Below are 18865 nucleotides of genomic sequence, written 5' to 3' on the forward strand. Positions count from 1 at the left end.
AGCAACCTGGTGTAGTGGAAGGTGTCCCTGCCCATGGCACTGGGGTTGGAACTTCAAGTTTTCTTCCTTGTGTCTATGAACAACCTTCTGGCACTTCCAACAATACTACACTTTTAACATGTGTTGTCTATCTTGTAGGGTCAAGAAGGTGCCAGTATGAAAGGAACAAATGTATCTTCAGGACAAACTTTCTCTGCTAGGGCTTCTTTAACCCTAGCAGTCAATGTTGGCTTTGATGTCTATCACACATGGTGCTGAGGGATGTGGTTTAGTGCTAGTGGCTTAGCAGCAGTGATGGGATTGAGCTCCAGGCGAGTGGTTGGACTTGATGGTCTCAAAGACCTCTTCCAACCTTCTATGGTTGGAAGAGTTTTATGGTTCTATGAATCCATAACTTCTTCCTAGTTCTGTGATTCTATAAAACCATAACTTCTTCCTAGTTCATGTGACTGGTTATTTTGCCAGTTATTTTAATGGCTCCCTATTTAATCTTGCAGTCAACACACAGGACTGTTTCTTCCCACCTTTGAGTGGGCAGACCTTCCCTTCTAGTTCAGCCCACACCACCCACAGCTTTACCTGCAGGCCCATTGGGAAGAGGAATCCCCAGCTTCCAACTGCAGTCTGGTATCCCATTAGCTTCAGCAGATGGGAGGTTCCTCTGTGTGCCAGGCCTCTAAAGCAAAGATCATCAAAGCTCCATTATTTCAGACTGAAGCCACTCAACATGCTGTAGAGACAACAACAGAGCATGACAAACTCACCTCCACTGAGCCATCCTTCAGCTTAACTGATCTCTTGTCTTGCAGACTGAAGAACTTGATGGGGTTGGAGAGAGCAATAGTCAGATCTACAAAGAAAGAGAAGGCCTTTGCTCAGGTTGTCACCTAACCCACTGCACTCTGCCCTCCCTCGCCTTTTGCTCTCCTTTCTGGCCTAGGGCAGGGATATTTTGTGTTCTCTACTTGTCACAAGCTTCTCCCTGACAGAACAATTGGAGGGGACCATCTTCACCTCAGGCCCTTTCTGAGGTGCTGGCTCACACCTGATGTTTAGGGCATCTCTGTGAAGCTGAGGAGAGTGTCCTGCTCCCAAAATCCAAAGCCAGGGTCAGCCTTTGCAACCCGCAGAGCTCCCTGCTCCAAGTCCAGGCCATGCTGTACAATACTGAGCCTTTTTGATGGAGTATGTGTTAAACCCCTCAATCTCACAGGATTTTCCCCTTGAACAAGGTTCCTCTGCAGGAACAGAGGGGAAGAGGGAGTAAACATGAGGAGTATTCACAAAAACTTCTGTGGCTGATGCTGTTGCATTCTGTGTGGCTTTGCTCAGGACTTTAAAAGTTTTGCTGTCAGTACTTTCAGTAGGGCTTCTCTCCTGATTCATCTCTCACTGTGTGACCATCCCCTCTTTAAGGGAAGATCACCCTGTCTCAGCACCAGCAAAAATATTCCTCTCTTCAAGCAGCAAAGAATGCTCCTGTGCTCCCTAAAGCCCTGTTCTCAAACCCTGACAGTTATTGCCTCTTTACTCTAGGAAACATCTCCCTGCCTCTGAATAAAAACTGTGAAGAGATTGACCCATTCCAAAGCAGAGAGCTAGCCACATCTGCACTGCACATCAGGTGTGTGTGCCTCCACCCATACTGGGAACCAGGCAGAGCTACAGAGCAAGCATCCACTCTCTCCTGAGGAAAGCAGTGGTGTGACAGGATGCTGGCAAGTGCTCAAGTCCCATTCTGACAAGGAATTAAGGGTGCAGCAGGAAAGCAACCCCCAGGCTGGAAAAATGCTTCTGGATCAGAGTTTGGCCAAAGCCAGAGCTGCCTCCACATGGACTCTACCTGCCCAGGCATCAGGGACGTAGTCCTTCACCTCCAGGTAGACGAAGAGCGAGGGCATGGTGAGCGGCATGTTGCTCTCGCTGCGCAGGCAGACGTGGTGGTAGCCTGAAACCAGAGGAGAGAGGCTGTCCCCTCTTGGCTGCGTGTTCCAACAGCAAAACAAATTCTTTCTTTACAGAGGGTGTGGGAAATGAATTAGGGAATTAAGCCAAGGTTATGACAGGATGAATTCCAAGGCTTCACTGCCTATGAAAATCACAGAACCACAGAATGGTTTGGGGTGGAAGGGACCTTGAAGATCATCTAGTTCCAACCCCCCTGCCATGGGCAGGGACACCTTCGAATAGACCAAGATGCTCAAGGCCCCATCCAATCTGGCTTTGAACATCTCCAGGGAGGGGGCATCCACAAATGGAGATTAAGTAGCAAAATAGGCAGCTGTTCATATCTTCCTTCCAATGAACAGGTCTCCAGGGCTCAAAAGCTGCAGGAATTTCCACACCATTTACCTGAGTGCACTGCAATGACAGGAATGACACGATGGCCAATGAACTTCCCTCCTTCCTCCCAAGCCACAATTTTGAGAGAAGCCAACTCAGGCATCATGATCTAAAGTTAAAAAACAGAGTAAGGCACCAACAGATAAGCACAGAACCATAGAATTGTTTGGGTTGGGAAAGATCTCTAAGATCGTGGAGTCCAACCATCAACCCAACACCACCCTGGCCATTAAGCCATGTCCCCAGGTGCCACGGCCATGTGTTTCTTGAACACCTCCAGGGACAGTCACTCCACCACCTTCTTGGGCAGCCTGTTCCAGTGCCTGACCACTCTTGCAGGAAGGAGGTTTTTCCTGATTTCAGGCCATTCCCTCTTGTTCTGCCACCTGATGCTAGGGAGAAGAGGCCAACTCCCAACAAAGCCTCCAGAGGCAGGGCTTGTAGCTAACAGGACCTTTAGGGATTCTCTGATGTGATTACCTTTTCAAACACAAAAGCCTCCTCTTTCCAGACAGGGTTAATGGAATTGGCAGTGGAGGTCAGTTTGGTTCTGTATTTGCGTTTTGTGTCCCTTGGCAACCCAAACAGCTCAACTTCCACATAAGTCTTCACGCTGCGGTCAGAGAGGAACTGACCAGAGAGTATCTAGGAACGAGCAGGAACAGAATTAGCAGCTGCTGAAGTGCACAGAAGAACCCCCCCATGCCTTCACCCCAAAGTCCTTCTCCCACCCCAAAACATCTTTTCTGCTGCAGCTTCCAATCCACAACAGGCTTTTCTTTTACCTCCACCCATGGTTTATTACTTCAGCCCTTTCTCCACCCTCCTCCCTTCCCCATCACCACAGCCTTGGCTTCTGTGTGCCAGATGCTCATTTTCCATTTTCATGCGATTATGATTAATTTAAAATAGTGAAAAGCCTGGGAGTTGCCATGGTAACAACTCTCCCACAGGACTCTCTGGGTTCATTTGCCACTAAGAACTCCACTGGGTACCAAACAGAGGGGACAGCGATGCCAGTTGTAGAATCACAGAATGGATTGGGAGGACCTTCAAGCTAATCAAGTTTCAACTCCCTGACATGGACAGGGACACCTTCCACCAGCCCAGGTTGCTCAAGGCCTCATCCAGCCTGGCCTTGAACGCCTCAAGGGAGAGGACATCCACCAGCTTCCTGGGCAACCTGTTCCAGTGTCTCACCACCCTCACTGTAAAGAATTTCTTCCTAATCTCCACTCTAAATCTCCTCTCTTCCAGCTCAAAGCCATTGCCCCTCATCTATCGTTACAAGCCCATGTCAAAAATCTCTCCCCAGATCTCCTTTCAGGTACTGAAAGGCTTCTCTAAGGTCTTCCTAGAGCCTTCTCTTCTCCAGGCTGAGCAGCCCCAATTGTCCCACCCTGTCCTCATAGGGGAGATGCTCCAGCCCTCTGATCATCTTTGTGGCCTCCTCCAGACCCACACCAGCAGGTCCACATCCTTCTTGTGTTGGGATCACCAGACCTGGATGCAGTACTGCAGGTGGGGTCTCCCAGGAGCAGAACAGAGTCAGAGAATCACCTCCCTGGTTCTACTGGTCACACTCATAGGCAAGGTGCCAGGAGGGGGCTGCCAGGGGAGGACCAGCCCCATGGTGGTACTTGCCGTGACGGAGAGGGTGCTGGCCACCACCACGTCGATGCGGTCCACAGAGAAGGGGTCAAACTGCTTGTCTGGGCGCCTCATGAATTCATGCTTCAGCAGATAGCCACACTGCCCGTTGAACTCAAAGAGAGCCATGTTCTGCTGCATGGGGACATCTGCCAGAGAGGAACACCGTGTCTGTGGGGCCCCATCATGTGGCTTGTGTGCTCTGAGGGAGCTGGAAGGTGCTGTCCTTTTAGCTCCTGCTAGCCCAAGGCTCACAGAACCACTGCAAAAACTAATTAAAACCTCTCAGCACCCCACAGGGGAAAATATGACAACAGCTGCTGTAAGATGAGTGCTTGGCTTGTGATTGCACCATAAGCCATGGCTAGCACTATATTAAAACCTTCTTTAGGAAGCCCCTGCTGGTTTGGGGTGTGAAGTAAATACCTGCCTGCCCCCCTCTCCTCCTTCCCCCTTTCATTTTGAGCCGCCTCTAGGTTCCTATCCTCTGCCCGTTCTCTGAAGATCACTGTCTCTGGTTTCTGCACCTGTGATGATATCCTCAACATAATAGCCTCTTCTTAATTAATCTCTCACTCCCTTTTGAATTTGCTGCCTTTTTTTTTTCTCCCACTGATCCTACAGCTTGTCTCTACACTCTCTGTACATAAGACACTCCTCAGAGGAAGGAGAGGAATAAAGAGCAGCTTCATCTGGAGGCTTTTATTTCCTCCTCATGCTGGCTGTGCAGCCAGGGAAGGTTTTTCTTCCCTGTTCATGTCAAAATACTGGAAATAATAGCACAGACAGGCCAGGCCTGCAGCCAGATGGGCTCTGCCTGCCACCTTACAGAAGAGGAAGCAACTTGGGGGAAGGAGGAGCTCCATAAGCATTTGTGAACATTATTTAGTCTGACATCATGTTACAGGACAGAAAGAGATTGTATCCAGGGTGACAGCAGGTCCACGTGTGCGTGTAGACACAAGTGTGCAAGACATTATGTGCCAGGCTTGTGCTGGGCCCAGCAAAGTGCCTGGGCCTGTGGGAGATGGAGTCAAAGAAGAACAGTGCTGTGGGAGAAGGCACACAAAGGTGCTCAGGGAAAACAGCAGTGAAGGAAGAGCCAAGGAATACGATTGCACAGCCTCCACTCAGCAGCTGGAGGCCAGTGTGGCACTCACCCATGGTCTGGAAGTTGAGTGCCACCATCTGACAGCCGACGTTCCAGAACATCTGGGGCAGGTAATTGGAGGAGTCCATGCGGGTGCCTTTGGGGTAGATCCGGCTCATCTGGCGCTTGTTGTATCTGCAGGTGTGCTATTGGAAACAACTCTGGAGCACTCCTGGGCAGCCTGGGGCCAGCTCATGAACTTAGTGTGGAAATTGTTCAAGCTCTGCTACCCAATGCTCAGACCCTTCCCGAGAAGAACGAGAGAGGCCCTGGCAACAACAGGCTCCTTTCTCACACCCCTTCCACTTAAGGACAGGCAGCCTTGCAGCAGGATGCATGCTGTTGAGAATCTCTGAGGAGCCCCCAAAGATCTTCCCCCTGGAAGATCCCATGTCTCCAGCACCTGCACTCTTCAGCAGTTTATCAGTTCTGAAACCAGAAGCCAGTTGGAAATGTCCCAGCCTTACCCAGGCTCTCCTACTGCATACAATCAACCACACAAGACATAGGTGGCCAAAAGGATACTCCACAAACTGCACAGGGAACTTGGTTAGCAGGTCGTAAGCCTTCAGCTCGGTGAAGGAGGAGATGACGTAGCTCCGGTTCTTCTCTAGAGGCAGCAGATAAGGAAGCATTCAGAAGAAAGGCAGCCCCAGCTGCTAGTTTATGTGGGGAGCAGGGGACCCAAAGAGCACTTGGCCTCTTCACTCCCACTTTCTACTAGGCATCATTTTCTATCAAGGCAATTTACCTTCTCCTGGTCCCTGGAGAAGGGATTGGACAATAACAGTCCATCAAAGGTGGTTTGTTTGCCAGGGAGACCATGGTTGTGTCCTGCAGGACAGGAGCACAAACCTTTCAGGGCAACAATTTTGCCCATCTCCTCCTGAATTTCAGTGACACTTAGAGAATAGTTCCTGTCCAGAGCTTTAGTTCCAAGCGAATCCAAATATTCAGTCTTAGAACTCACAGAATCATAGAACTGTTGAGGGTGGAGAACACCTTTGAGATCATTAAGTTCAGCTGCTCACCTGGAGCTCACAATCCCACCACTGCTGCTGAACCATTGCCACTAACCCACATTCCTAAGCCAAAGTGTTGCACCAAGTCCTTTATTTTGTCAAGTTTCCTCTTCTTCACTCCCATGTTTTATTCCTTTTTGTTTCATCAATCAAACCAGCTCACTCAAAGCTAGACCCAAATGTGGGAAGTGTTTAGAGGAACCTATGTGCCTAAAGAAACCACATGCATGGTCAGTGTCTCAGATGTTCCTCTGCCCAATCATCACAGAAGAGGAAAGCCAGGCACATACATTCAGAAAAGCTGGGCTCATCCCTGCCTTCAGAAGCAGCAAAGCAAGCCCAGTGTGTAGGCTTTTTGTTTTCACCCTCAGTTGTACAACTGGGACCATTACCTGACATCTCCCTGTCTTCTTCTTACCAATACCTTACTACAGGGAGAAGGGCAGAAGGGATATGTGTGACACTGTGCAGGTTGTGGGGAGAACACAACAGAAAATGGGTGAAGGGCAGGTGGAGAAGAGCAGCACCTGAGAGCACTGCTCCCCTGTTTGAGTGGACACATGAGAGACCCTGAGGAAAATGAGTTGGACTCACGGGCAGAGACTTCAAAGGAGTCAAACTTGATGGGCTGGATGTAATTAACGAGGCTGGACATCTCCTCATAGGCTGTCACCTCCAAACCAGCAGTGCCCTGAGCAGAAAGCAAGACCAGAAAGAAGAGAGATGATGAAACAAAACATGCTTGGGCTTCATAAAGGACTCTGATGGCTGCCCTGACCAGAGCACACCAGTTCCTTTGGTTTCCTGGTCCTCTGTGGGCAGCACAGACAGGATTGCAGCTCCCAGGTGGCTTCTTAAAAAACAAAGCTGGGGCATCCAGAGAGGTATCACAGAATCACAGATTGGTAGGGGTTGGAAGATCTCTGGAGATCACTGAGGCCAACTCCCATGCCAAGGCAGGGTCATCTGAAGAAGATCATGCAGGATCACATCCAGGTGAGTTTGGAATGTCTCCAGAGACTCCAATACCTCTCTGGAAAGACCCAGGACCTCTTTAACCTCTCAAAGCACAGAGCCTGGGGCAAATCAGGGACATTTTCCTGAGGAGAAGGAAATGAAAAACGGGGTGGGTTTGGGTTTGTGGTTTTTTCAGGGTAATGCAGACCTCCTCCCTTCACCTTCAGCAGCAGCACTTCATGTTTCAGTAACAACTTCTATCACACTAAGGCTGAGCCTCTCCAAACAGCCTGAGGCAGAGAGTTATCTCCCAATCATGCAGCAGCTCAGAGTCAGAAATAACAACTCTTCTTCCATATTCTCTCTGCTTGCAGAATCACAGAATCACAGAATGGTTTGGGTTGGAAAGGACCTTAAAGCATCTAGTTGCAACTCCCTGCGATGGACAGGGACGCCCCCCACTAGATAAGGTTGCTTGCTGCCTCATCCAATCTGGCCTTGAATACTTCAAGGCAGGGGGCATCCACAACCCCTCTGGGCAACCCATTCCAGTGTCTCACCACCCTCACTGTAAAGAATTTCTTCCTAATCTCCACTCTCAGTCTCCCCTCTTCCAGCTCAAAGCCATTGCCCCTTGTCTTAACACTCCCTACCCTTGTCAAAAGTCCCTCCCCAGCTCTCCTGTAGCTCCCCTGAGGTACTGGAAGGCTGCTTTAAGGTCTCCCTACAGCCTTCTCTTCTCTAGGCTGAACAGACCCAATTCTCTCACCCTGTCTTCATAAGGGAGGTTCTCCAGCCCTCTGACCATCTTTGTGGCCTCCTCTGGACCCCCTCCAGGAGGTCCATGTCCTTCTTGTGTTTGGGGCACCAGAAGTGGACATAGTACTGTAGGTGGGATCTTACCAGAGCAGAGCAGAGGGGCAGAGTCACCTCCCTGGTCCTGCTGGTCACACTGCTTTTGATGCAGCCTAGCACACAGTTGCCTTCTGGGCTGCCAGTGACCACTGCCTCCACCACTGTGGAGTTTTTCACCAGCTGACACCCTCAAGTCCTTCTCCTCAAGACTGCTCTCAAGCTGTTCTCCAGCCAGCCTATATTTGTGCTTGGGTCACCATTTCTCTGATTTAATTGTTTTCACAGAATCACAGAATCAACCAGGTTGGAAAAGACCTTCAAGATCATCAAGTCCAACCTATCACCCAACACCATCTAATCAACAAAACCATGGCACTCAGTGCCTCATCCAGTCTTATTTTAAACACTTCCAGGGATGGTGACTCCACCACCTCCCTGGGCAGCACATTCCAATGGCCAATCACTCTTTCTAGGAAGAACTTCTTCCTAACATCCAGCCTAAACTGCAAAATTGTTTTAGAATCATAGAATTGTTGGGGTTGGAGGGGACCTCAAGGATCATCCAATTCCACCCCCCCTGCCATGGGCAGGGACACGTCACACCAGATCAGGTTGCCCAGAGCCACATCCAACCTGGCCTTAAAAACCTCCAGGGATGAGGCTTCCACCACCTCCCTGGGCAACCTGTGCCAGTGTCTCACCACCCTTATGGGAAAGAATTTCTTCCTAACATCCAATCTGAATCTACCCAATTCTAGTTATTTTTCCCCATTCCCCCTAGTCCTATCCTTACCTGACACCTTAAAAGTTCCCTCACCAGCCCCATTTTCCCCTTTTTCCCCCCCTCAAATCCCAGAGCACCTGGGCTCTGTTGGAGTCTCCTCCCACCCCAGGTGTGGCCACTTGGCCCTTCCCACCCACTCCCCTATTTAATGCCCACCAGGAAAAGCAGAAGCCCTAAGCTGAGCCCATCTGGGCTGAGGGATCCTCCTCTCATTGCTGGTGAGTGCCCATGGTGCACACTGGGTGATGGTGGTGGTGACAACAAAGGCCGGGGGGCCTGGTGGCCCCCCGGTTGTTAGGAAGAGGATTGATGGCCACTCTAACATCATCCACAGGTGCTGGTTGGGCCTCCTTACTGGGGCTGAGCTCCTCTGTGTGGTATCTTGGCTGGTGAGGGTCTTACCCCTGGCTCTGGGGTGGGTGCAAAAATGGTGGTGGTGGAGCAGGAGCTGTTCAGCCAGATGATATGATGCTCATGATGCTATTTTTACCTGGAGGCCCCTTGAGTCTGCTCTCATCATTCACTAAATCTCTGCTTTTGTGCCTCATTTACAGACCATTGCTTCCCCCTCACTGCTTCTTTTCAGAAACAGGGAAAGGAGGAAAGAAAGCAATAAAGCATGTCTGGAAAATGCATTCACTTATCAACCAACTCTGACCAGGAAGCCTTCAGGAAGAGGGGCAGGTTGGACAGTGAGAGTCACTCCTTATGAATCACAAGGCAAATTTAATAAAGAACAGACAGAAAGACTGGGAAAAGGGGTGTTGCATGAGGGAAGGGAAGCCCCAACTGGTCATAGCCCAGTTCACTCCTCTTTGCACTTTGAGCTTTTCTCTATTCAACATGGTGAAGTCCCAGAGAAAACTGGAGGACAAAAAAACCAAACCCCACAACATCCAGAAAGGGACCAGAAACCACAATGACAGTACCTCATCTGACTGCATCTTTTTAATTTCCTCTTCATCCAGGTTTCCAAGGTGTTCATCCTCTTCCTCTGGTTCCTCTTCAGCCACATCACCTGCCCAGACTGAGCATACACAGCCCACATCAGCAGAACACTGAGACAAGGCACTGCTGATTGCTAGCTAGGGAGAGCTCTGCAAACCTCAGAGCTGGGTCATGCAGGAACAATGAGTGGAAGAATCACACCATGTCATCAGCCCAATCCAAGTAGGAACCAGCACATTCTGGACTACCATCCTCCAGACCAAATCTTTCCTCCTGCAGGCCTCCCCCCCACCCCAGCAGTGACAATCACAGGGCTGTTTTCCCCACTGAGGTCACACATATTCCTGGGGAAAAAAATGTCCATTTTAGGTGTTCTGCAGTGGTGCTCACCTTCTCTTCATGACTTCATCTGCTCCTAACAAGACAGGCATTGAATATTCACTGTTCTACCACAGCATCCCTCAGCCCAAGGGGTGACAGCTTTGAGACTGGAGGAAGGGAGGAGAGTGGGGCTGACAGTTCTATAACTTCCAAAAACCTCAGAGTGAAGAACTAGGCCATGGTGAATTTGTGGTTATCAGAGAGCTACAAGCAGGAAATGTGATCCACCCTTCCATCAAACCAACAGCAGGTGTCTGCCTTGAGTTCCCAACTCATGGAGCCAGATGCCCTGGAGTAGGCAGAGAGCTAACTGATGGGCAGGACATAAACTGATTGTCTCTTTGGCTTGGAACGAGGTGCTTGAAAATATTCTGAAGACTTACATTCTTTTCCAAGCTTATGCTGCTTCTTGAGATCACTGAATTAATGACCTTGCCTCAAGCTGGTATTGGGTGATGTGGAAGGTCTCCTGTGGACCAGACTTGCCCATCTAGTTAGACTAGTCCCACTCTCCCTTCAGACATACCAGTGTCTTCAGCATCCACGGGGGTTGGCTGCTCCATGATTTCTGGTTCCACATTCTTCCCTTTCTTCAATGAGTTCTGCCTCTTCCCAGATATAGATTGGTTTTTTTTGTTCTTAATCAAGATTTTCCCCAGAAGATCCTTAGGGCTTGGCAGAGGAACTCCTGGCTTCAGCTGCAATACAAACTTCATATTGAATTCTCCTCACAGATGAAATTCCAACGCTAATCTGCCCTGTCCCTCTCGGTACCCTTGCTCTGGCCATTTACTAGTGCATGGACACATCTCTCACTCACTCTACACTCTAAGTTCTCTATTTTCTGGCACATCCCACTACACTAATGAAGAATTTCACCTTCGATTTCAGACCAGCGTTTTGCAGCCCTCTCTCGTTCTGCTGCCTGCACACCCTGTGCTGTTCCCAGTCACCTCTCTTCCACCACCAGCTAGAAATCCATCTACATGGCCTGAAGGCACCCCCACACCTCTGGCTTTTCGCATTCCACCTACTTCTCTCATTATCCCAGAGCCTCACTCCTGGATTAGTGCTGGGGCCAGACTGAAACACTCTGCCTGCAGCAGATTTGAAAAACAGATCCCAGAGTAGGTGGCTCAAGACAAGGATGTGAGTCAGACTGTGCTGCTAGACCCACACTCCCCCTGCAGATAATTTAGCTAATTTGGTGTTCAGGAAGGTGTGGACATGGCACTTTGGGACTTGGCTTAATGGCCATGGTGGTGTTAGGTTGACAGCTGGTCTCAATGACCTTTACCAATCCAAACAATTCTGTGATTCAATTCTATGATAACACCCTGAGCTGCTTCTCCACACCCCTGCACCCCTCAGTTTCTCCCCATTGCCTGGACAATGACATGGACCTGGCCAGTGGGCAACTGCTGATTTGCTCCCTGCTTCTTCTCAGCTCTTCTGACCTCAGTGCTTCAAAAGAGATGCTTGGCTAGGTGTCTCAGCCCCCCCCTCCAGAGAGCAGAGGCACTGCCTGCTATTGGTAAATCAATGTCTGTTCACAGGACAGCTGAAGCAGTAGCAACATGCATGGAGGTCACCAAAGGTGTCCCTCTGTCCAAAAAATACATGTAGAAGGAAGCTGATAACTAGGGTCAAGTAGACCAGGAGCTTTACTCAGTTCTTCTGAGCACTGGGCTCTGCATGTCCCTGAATTGCCCATCTATGCCTGGGAGGGAGAATCATCCAGGCTGGAAGCAGGAATTGAGGTGCATTGGTAGGAAGAGCCTGAAATGCTACTAAGCCCTTGTTTCTGTTTCTTTGCAGAGCAAGGACTGGCAGACAGACATGACACAGCACTGTGTACAAAGCCACAGTGACTCATCTTGGCACAGCTGGCACAGCTTGGCTACCTGCAGCTCCATTTCCAAAGTCACTCAAGTCACAGAGTTAAACAAGAGCAGAGTCAGGCAAGTGCTTAGGAGAACCTCTGGGACTAAGAGGTCTTCCAGCCACTGTGTTGCTCACCAGGATCACTTGTCCCAAGCATTATGTTCTCTTTCACTGCCCTTGTATCGGTGGTGGCATCTCCTAGCATCAGCAGTGACCAATTTTGCCCCAAACACCTCCCCACCAGCCTCCTTCCCAGTTTGCACTTACTGGGTACTTCTCCAAAGGCTCTGTGAGTAGCATGTCTCCAAAGATGGTTCTGCAGTACTCAGCCATCTTTGCCTGCTGCTTGGGCCTGAGGAACAGAGAGATCAAGCAGGGGTGACCAGGAAAGCAGATGCCCAACTTCAGAGCTTAGTATGAATCACCATCCTGAGATCCATGTGCTCGACCCAGTGAACCACCTCTTGCCTTCACAGATACTCTGCTGGTCTTCAAATCCCTTCCCAGCTCAGCTCCCATCTGTTTATCCTGAGCTAAAAGCCTGCACAACTGTGGCCACTCTCCCTCTGCAGCTCATGGCTCATCTTTCATCTCCAACACACATCCTCTTACTGCAGAAGTCCCAGGCATAGAATCACAGCCTGGTTTGAGTTGAGGGGACCTTTAAATCCCCCATCAGTGAGCAGGGACTTTTGAATCAGGCCCTTTAGAAGGGCAATGGAGCTGGTGAAGAGTCTAGAGCCCAGGTCTTATGAGGAGCAGCTGAGACTTGGGCTTGTTCATCTGGAGAAAAAAAGGCTGAGGGAGACCTCAATGCTCTCTGCAACTCCCTGAAAGGAGGTTGGAGCCAGGTGAGAGTTGGTCTCTTCACCTTAGCATCAGGTGATAGAACAAGAGGCAATGACTTGAAATTGTGCCAGGGGAAGTTTAGGTTGGATTTTAGAAGAAAAATGTCTTTGCTGCAAGAGTGATCAGGCACTGGAACAGGCTGCCCAGGGAGGTGGTGGAGTCACCACTCCTGGAGGTGTTCAAGAAATGTGTGGCCATGGCACTTGGGAACACGGTTTAATGGCCGTGGTGGTGTTGGGCTGGAGGTTGGATCTGATGATCTTAGAGGTCTTTTCCAAGCCAAACAATTTTAGCATTCTATCTTTTGATGTTTCATTTCAGCTCAGGCACTCAGAGCCCAGCAGCACTTTCTGCTCTGGACAGCAGAGAACACAGGTCTCCCAGGCCCCAGATACTCACGAGTCCACGTGGTTCTCAAAGGACAGGATGACAGGGTAGAGAGATGTCTTAAAAGCACTTTCTGCAATGGCCTCGATGGCATCCTAAACAGGAGGTAATGGCCAGAGAGAAGATCAGCACTCACTAGCAGCAGAGACACGCAGGACCTCTTACTGAAGAGTCTCCAGATTGACCACTGTCAGGAGCTTCACTGTAAGGTAACTAAACTTCTCCCAGTAAGGTGGTGAGAAATATTCTCTTCATATCCACCCAGATTTCCAGCTCCAGAGGACACAGCACGCAGCTCAACTCTACAGATTGCATCAAAACCGAAGCTGAAGTTTCAAGCAGGTGAGTTTTGATTGTTGTTACCTAGCCCAGTGTATACACAAATGGCTGTGAAAGCATCTTGCCAGACAAGCCACTGCCACTTGCACTTTGAACAGGCAGAGGAAGGTGCACCCAGCACCAGATTCAGCTGCTTCAAATCCTACTTCTACTTGCCTCTGAACCTGTCCAATTTTCTCTCACTTCATCTGCTAATAAAATCCTGACTAGCAGCAGAGAAAAGTGGAATGTTCAGTACCAAGCAGTGTTTCTGACATTTCAAAGGCAAACACCATGGAAACGTTCTCAGCATTAATGAGGTAAGAAAAAATAAACATCTTTTCCCCAAGCCCCTCTTAAACTGCCTCTACATTTCCACTCTTTTCCTTGCTGGTGCTGCTAATTGACACAGCAGAGCAGAGTCATTTGCTCCTGGGCAATTACAGTCCCCCAGACCCTGGTTTATGCAATTATAGTCCCTTACTCCCCCCCAAACCCTGCTTCAGACATCATTTTAGCACACAGGGAGGCTGCCACAGCTGCTCCTCCATGGACCACTTGGACTCTGTCACAGAAACTAGCAAGGTACAGAGGAGAACAGAGGGCTACAAAGATGCTGAGGGGATTGGGACATCTCTCTGATGAAGAAAGACTGAGAGAATTGGGGCTTTTCAGGTTCGAAAAGAGCATCCTGAGGGGGATCTCATTAATGCTGATCAATACTTCAAGGGTGGGTGTCAGGAGGATGAGAGCAGGCTTTGCCCAGTGGTGCCCAGTGACAAGACAAGGGGTAATAGGCACAAACTGAAACATAAGAAATTCCATCTGAACATGAGGAGGAACTTCTTTAAGGGTGCTGGAGACCTGGAGCAGGCTGCCCAGAGAGGTGGTGGAGTCTCCATCCCTGGAGACTTTCCAAACCTGATGGGATGTGTTCCTGTGTGACCTCCTTTAGGCAACCCTGATGATCTCCAGAGGTCCCTTCCAACACTTAACATTCTTTGATTCTGTGATTGAGAAGAAGCTATGGATAAAGCCACTTAAAGGCCAGAAGCAGTGGTGGGAAGAGTGGTGTGGAGGGAAAGATCTGTGGATTAGGTCCAACTCAAAGCTGGGCACGTGCTGCATAAGCAAGTTATCATTTCCTTAAGGTACAGTCAGAAGCTTTAGCAGATCTTGGCAGCTACAGCAGCCACAGCTGTCACTATTCCTCCTCTCTGCAGTGAGCTGCTGAGCCAAAAGCAGCAGTGGTGCTGCAGGACTGGGGAAATGACTGATGCTGAACATGATGATCCCTCTAGTCTGAAGGACTGTGTTGGATTTTTTTTCCCCCACACATAAATATTTTAGTAATAGTGAAGTGTGGGAACTGTGAGGACAAGAGGGAACCAGAATAAGGAGCTTTAAAAGGAAGCTCCAGTCCTCCTGTGGGCAGTAGTGGTGTAAAGGAGAGCAGAAAAAAAAATGAAATGTGATGTGTTGGGTTTTAACCTGCAGAGCTGATTGTAACTTCTGTGGTTCCATGGCCTGTATTTCCATGGGAGAAGCAGGCTTTGTGCTGTACTGCTGAAGCCTGGGAGCTGAATCCTCCAGGCAGCAACCTGCCTAGCAGGCTAGAGGGCAGCTGCTCCACTGACCACATTCCACACACTCATCACATCAGAAAGGAATTGAAACCCATTCCTCCTGAGCTGCCACCATGTGAGGCTGTGGGCAGAGCAGACAGAAGGTAAACTCATTTGAACTGCTTGCTTTCCTGACATGCATCTATCCATAAACTCACCATCCTCATGTAACTTTCTGGCCATACATCCACCCTGTTCCAGAGCCCTGTGTGTGAGGCACATGTATTCGATCATCTCTCCATCTCCTCCCTGACTGCCCACATTTCCTTCATTCATTCATCTTCATCCAGCTAACAGCTTCTCTTCTGGTCCTCCCACTCCAAAAAATGTACACAAACTCCAACCTATTGCAGTTTGCTCATCCTTCATTCTACCTCCACATTCATTCACTTGTCATCACACCATCAGTCTTCCCCTCTCAAACACTGCCCTCAGCCCAGCCATCTGTCAGCTCCCTCAGCCAGCCTCCTCAATCTGAGATCAGTCTAAATCCAAGCAGTGGAGAGGATAGATGAAAAAAACTCCTTCACTACCTTGAAGAGGATCTCAGTAGTCATGGTGAAGCCATGAGTGATGATGGGCTCCTCATCCGGGGGCCGGCCCTTCCAGCAGTCCAGCTCCACGCAGCGGCAGCCGGCCAGCAGCGTCTGGCGATACATCTCGGGAGAGGAGAGACCAGAGAACTGGCCAGCTGGGGAAAGCAGGAAGAGGGAGGCTCCTCAGCATCACTCACCCATCCCCAGTGCTGCTACCTACCTGCTGGAGATGGAGTAGACTGGAACTGCCCATACCTGTTAAATAGGTGTTGTGTGAGGAATTGATGAAGTAGTGGGAGAGTGGCTGGGTCATGTCCTGGTACAGCAGCAGTTTGTCCAGTGCTACAACGTTGTTCTCAGGGCCACAGAGAAACCAGACCATCCCCTCTGGAGACAACTGCCCTGCATGGAAAACAGAGCTGTGAGTAGCACCAAAACAGAATCCCACAAAGGTGGGGGTTGGAAGGGACCTCTAGGGATCATCTAGTCCGAGCCCCCTGCTAAAGCAGGGCACTCAGAGCAGCTTGCCCAGGAGCACAATGGCCAGGGTGGCTGGAATCTCTTCAGAACAGGAGACTCCACAACCAATATGGACAGCCTACTCCAAGCCTCCAGCACCCTCACACTAAAGAAGTTTCTCCTAACGGTGAGGTGGAACCTCCTGGGTTCAAGTTTGTGCCTGTTGCCCTTCTCCTGTCCCTGGGCACCACTGACAGGAGTCTGGCCCCATCCTCTTGCCCCTTACAGGTCTTGCTGAGCACTGAGAAGAATCCCCTCTCAGGCTGCTCTTCTCCAGGCTAAACAGCCCCAGGGCTCTCAGCCTTTCCTCCTCACAGAAATGCTACAGGGCCCTCAGCATCTTCCCATTCTCCACTGGGCTCTCTCCAGTAGTTCCCTGTCTCTCTTGAACTGGAGAGCCCAGAACTGGACCCAGAACTCCAGATGTGGTCTCTCTAGGGCAGAGCAGAGGGGGAAGAGAAGCTCCTTTGATCTGCTGGCCACACTTCTTCATGCCCTACCCTGCCCCTGAAACAAAATGTTTCTGGCACCTCCTTGCTGGTGAAACAGGGAATCAGGCTGACTGCTCCCCTGAGAGTCAGGACAGCAGAAGACACAAGACCTTCTGCTGGTTTCATACTACCTCTAGAGCAAGACTTTGGGCTGAGCAGGACTCACCTCTCTGGATGTTAATCCCACTGGGCTCGTACTTCTCTATCAGGCTCTGCACCTGCTCAGGTTTGGCTGGTGGGAACAGGATGTCATTGAGGCGAGAGTCTCGCTGCTTCTTGTTGATAAACTTTGCCAAGTGCTCCTTGGTCATGTAGGGCTTTGCTTTTAAATGGCTATGGTGAGAGAAGGACAGAGGAGCAGAGGTGACCCGGAATCAATCCTCCTGATGATGACAGTTGAGTGCCCACAGCACAGTGAGGTCTCATCCTCTTTATTCAGACTGAGAGTGGAAGTGTTAAATGCACTGGCACTGGTCTGTGACCTGAGTTCCTGCTTTTTTAAGGCATGAGACCAGTCAAACCATAAAATCCCCTTGCCCCTCCTTTTGCCACAAGAGATCAAGTTCTGTGGCTGGAGGGAAACTTACTGTGAGGTAAATATCTCATCAATTTCAGGCCGTGGACACAGATTCATGAGGAAGGTTTTGTACACAGTCTCAGGGAAGTCCTCTGGGTTGATGGCATCATTCTGAGAACACATTAAAGACAGGTCAACATCACACACCCATGAAGGCTTTCACCCCTTCAGGAACACCCCCAGCCCAGCATGTTTGTGACTGGAACCTCTGGAAGAAGATGGAGAAGCACCATAATGCCCCACTTCAGAAGGGGCAGTTATTTAAACTGCCCCTTGGTGCCTCTTGTGATGATACAAAGCTCAGACTCAGTGCAGTGGTAGAAGTTGTCAGGCCTGGACTGTACTCTGTGGGTTGGCAGAAGCCAACCAATATTAACCACCAGATTTGTTGCTTCAAAGAGCAGAGTGAATCAGGGAGAAAGAAAGGTGCTGCTTCTTGTGCCACCCAACACAAGTGATGGAGCTGTGTTAAAGCAACACGAAGGGTGAGAACTGCTCCCAGCTGCAGTTAAGGCATGGCATATGGTGGTAAGGAAAAGGTCTCACAGCAACCAAGAGCACCTGGGCTGATGATTTTTCATCACAGTCAGAGCAGACAAACAGATTCTTCTCAAACTAGCAAGACCTTTGGCTAGCCAGTGACACCCTTACCTTGCCCTTTGGAAGATGACAAGCACTTAAGGCTGCTTCCACCCTTTTCCTGTCTGCAGGAAACATCTGAAAAATACTGAGCAGAGGGGGGGAAAAAGACATCACCAGATGCAGCAGGAGGGGAGTCAGAAAGGCTGGACTTGGGTGGCTGGGAGCTGCAGCCAGAGTGCAAGACACTCAAAATACACAGTGAAAGAGTCAGACAAGATGACTGTAAACCTGAACAAGAGAAGAAAGTGTCCTGCAAGGGAGTGACTGAGGTTCCAGATCCTACATGCTACAGTGGAGTGCTGACTGCTGCCATAATACAGAAGTTCTGCACATCTGCTATGGAGAAGGTTGAGGGGAGACCTCATTGCTCTCTACAGCTCCTGAAGGGAGATAGGAGTGAGGTGGAGGTTGGTCTCTTCTCTCAAGTAACCAGTCATAGGATGAGAGGAAATGGCATCACATTGTGCCACAGAAGGTTTAGGTTGGACATGAGAAAAAATGTCTTTGCTGCAAGAGTGGCCAGGCATTGGAACAGGCTGCCCAGGGAGGTGGTGGAGTCACCATCCCTGGAGGTGTTCAAGAAATGTGTGGACCTGGCACTCTGGGACACAGTTTAGTGGCCATGGTGGTGTTGGGTTGATGGTTGGAGTGGATGATTTTAGAGGTCTTTTCCCACCTTAATGATTCCATGATTCTATGACTCTGTAAAAGCCCTGTCACTTAACTGCATCAGCACACTCTCAAAATTCCTCTTCTCTGTCTTCCTCTGCTCCTGTTGTAGCATACTCATGCCACACATCCCCCAGGACACTATCCCATGGCAGTAGCTGGCATTAGCAAGGAAGAATTTGTAGTCAAGACAACATTCAAAACCAGCAAACAAACCTCATGGATATTTGCTGCTTTGGAAGAAGGGAGAATTCTCTGGAACCAAAATGTTGCCATGA

At 49.7% G+C, this 18865-nt stretch overlaps 1 protein-coding gene across 1 annotated transcript in view; it reads right to left on the minus strand.

The window, feature by feature from the left end:
• PLCB2 (phospholipase C beta 2) overlaps positions 1–18865 on the minus strand; it is a 44057-nt gene that overhangs the window by 7308 nt on the left and 17884 nt on the right. Inside the window, exons 7-24 of the mRNA XM_009905147.2 lie at positions 17928–18003; positions 17287–17387; positions 16866–17032; positions 15945–16091; positions 15687–15844; positions 13223–13305; positions 12242–12326; positions 10617–10788; positions 9691–9788; positions 6760–6856; positions 5669–5753; positions 5154–5278; positions 3988–4142; positions 2824–2988; positions 2353–2452; positions 1844–1948; positions 765–850; positions 580–676 (exon numbers count right to left, since the gene is read on the minus strand). Of these exons, the coding sequence (XP_009903449.2) occupies positions 580–676; positions 765–850; positions 1844–1948; positions 2353–2452; positions 2824–2988; positions 3988–4142; positions 5154–5278; positions 5669–5753; positions 6760–6856; positions 9691–9788; positions 10617–10788; positions 12242–12326; positions 13223–13305; positions 15687–15844; positions 15945–16091; positions 16866–17032; positions 17287–17387; positions 17928–18003 (2102 nt within the window). The remainder of the gene's footprint in view (positions 1–579; positions 677–764; positions 851–1843; positions 1949–2352; positions 2453–2823; positions 2989–3987; positions 4143–5153; positions 5279–5668; positions 5754–6759; positions 6857–9690; positions 9789–10616; positions 10789–12241; positions 12327–13222; positions 13306–15686; positions 15845–15944; positions 16092–16865; positions 17033–17286; positions 17388–17927; positions 18004–18865) is intronic.

The sequence above is a fragment of the Dryobates pubescens genome, chromosome 22, assembly GCF_014839835.1.
Source record: "Dryobates pubescens isolate bDryPub1 chromosome 22, bDryPub1.pri, whole genome shotgun sequence".
Lineage (NCBI taxonomy): Eukaryota > Metazoa > Chordata > Aves > Piciformes > Picidae > Dryobates > Dryobates pubescens.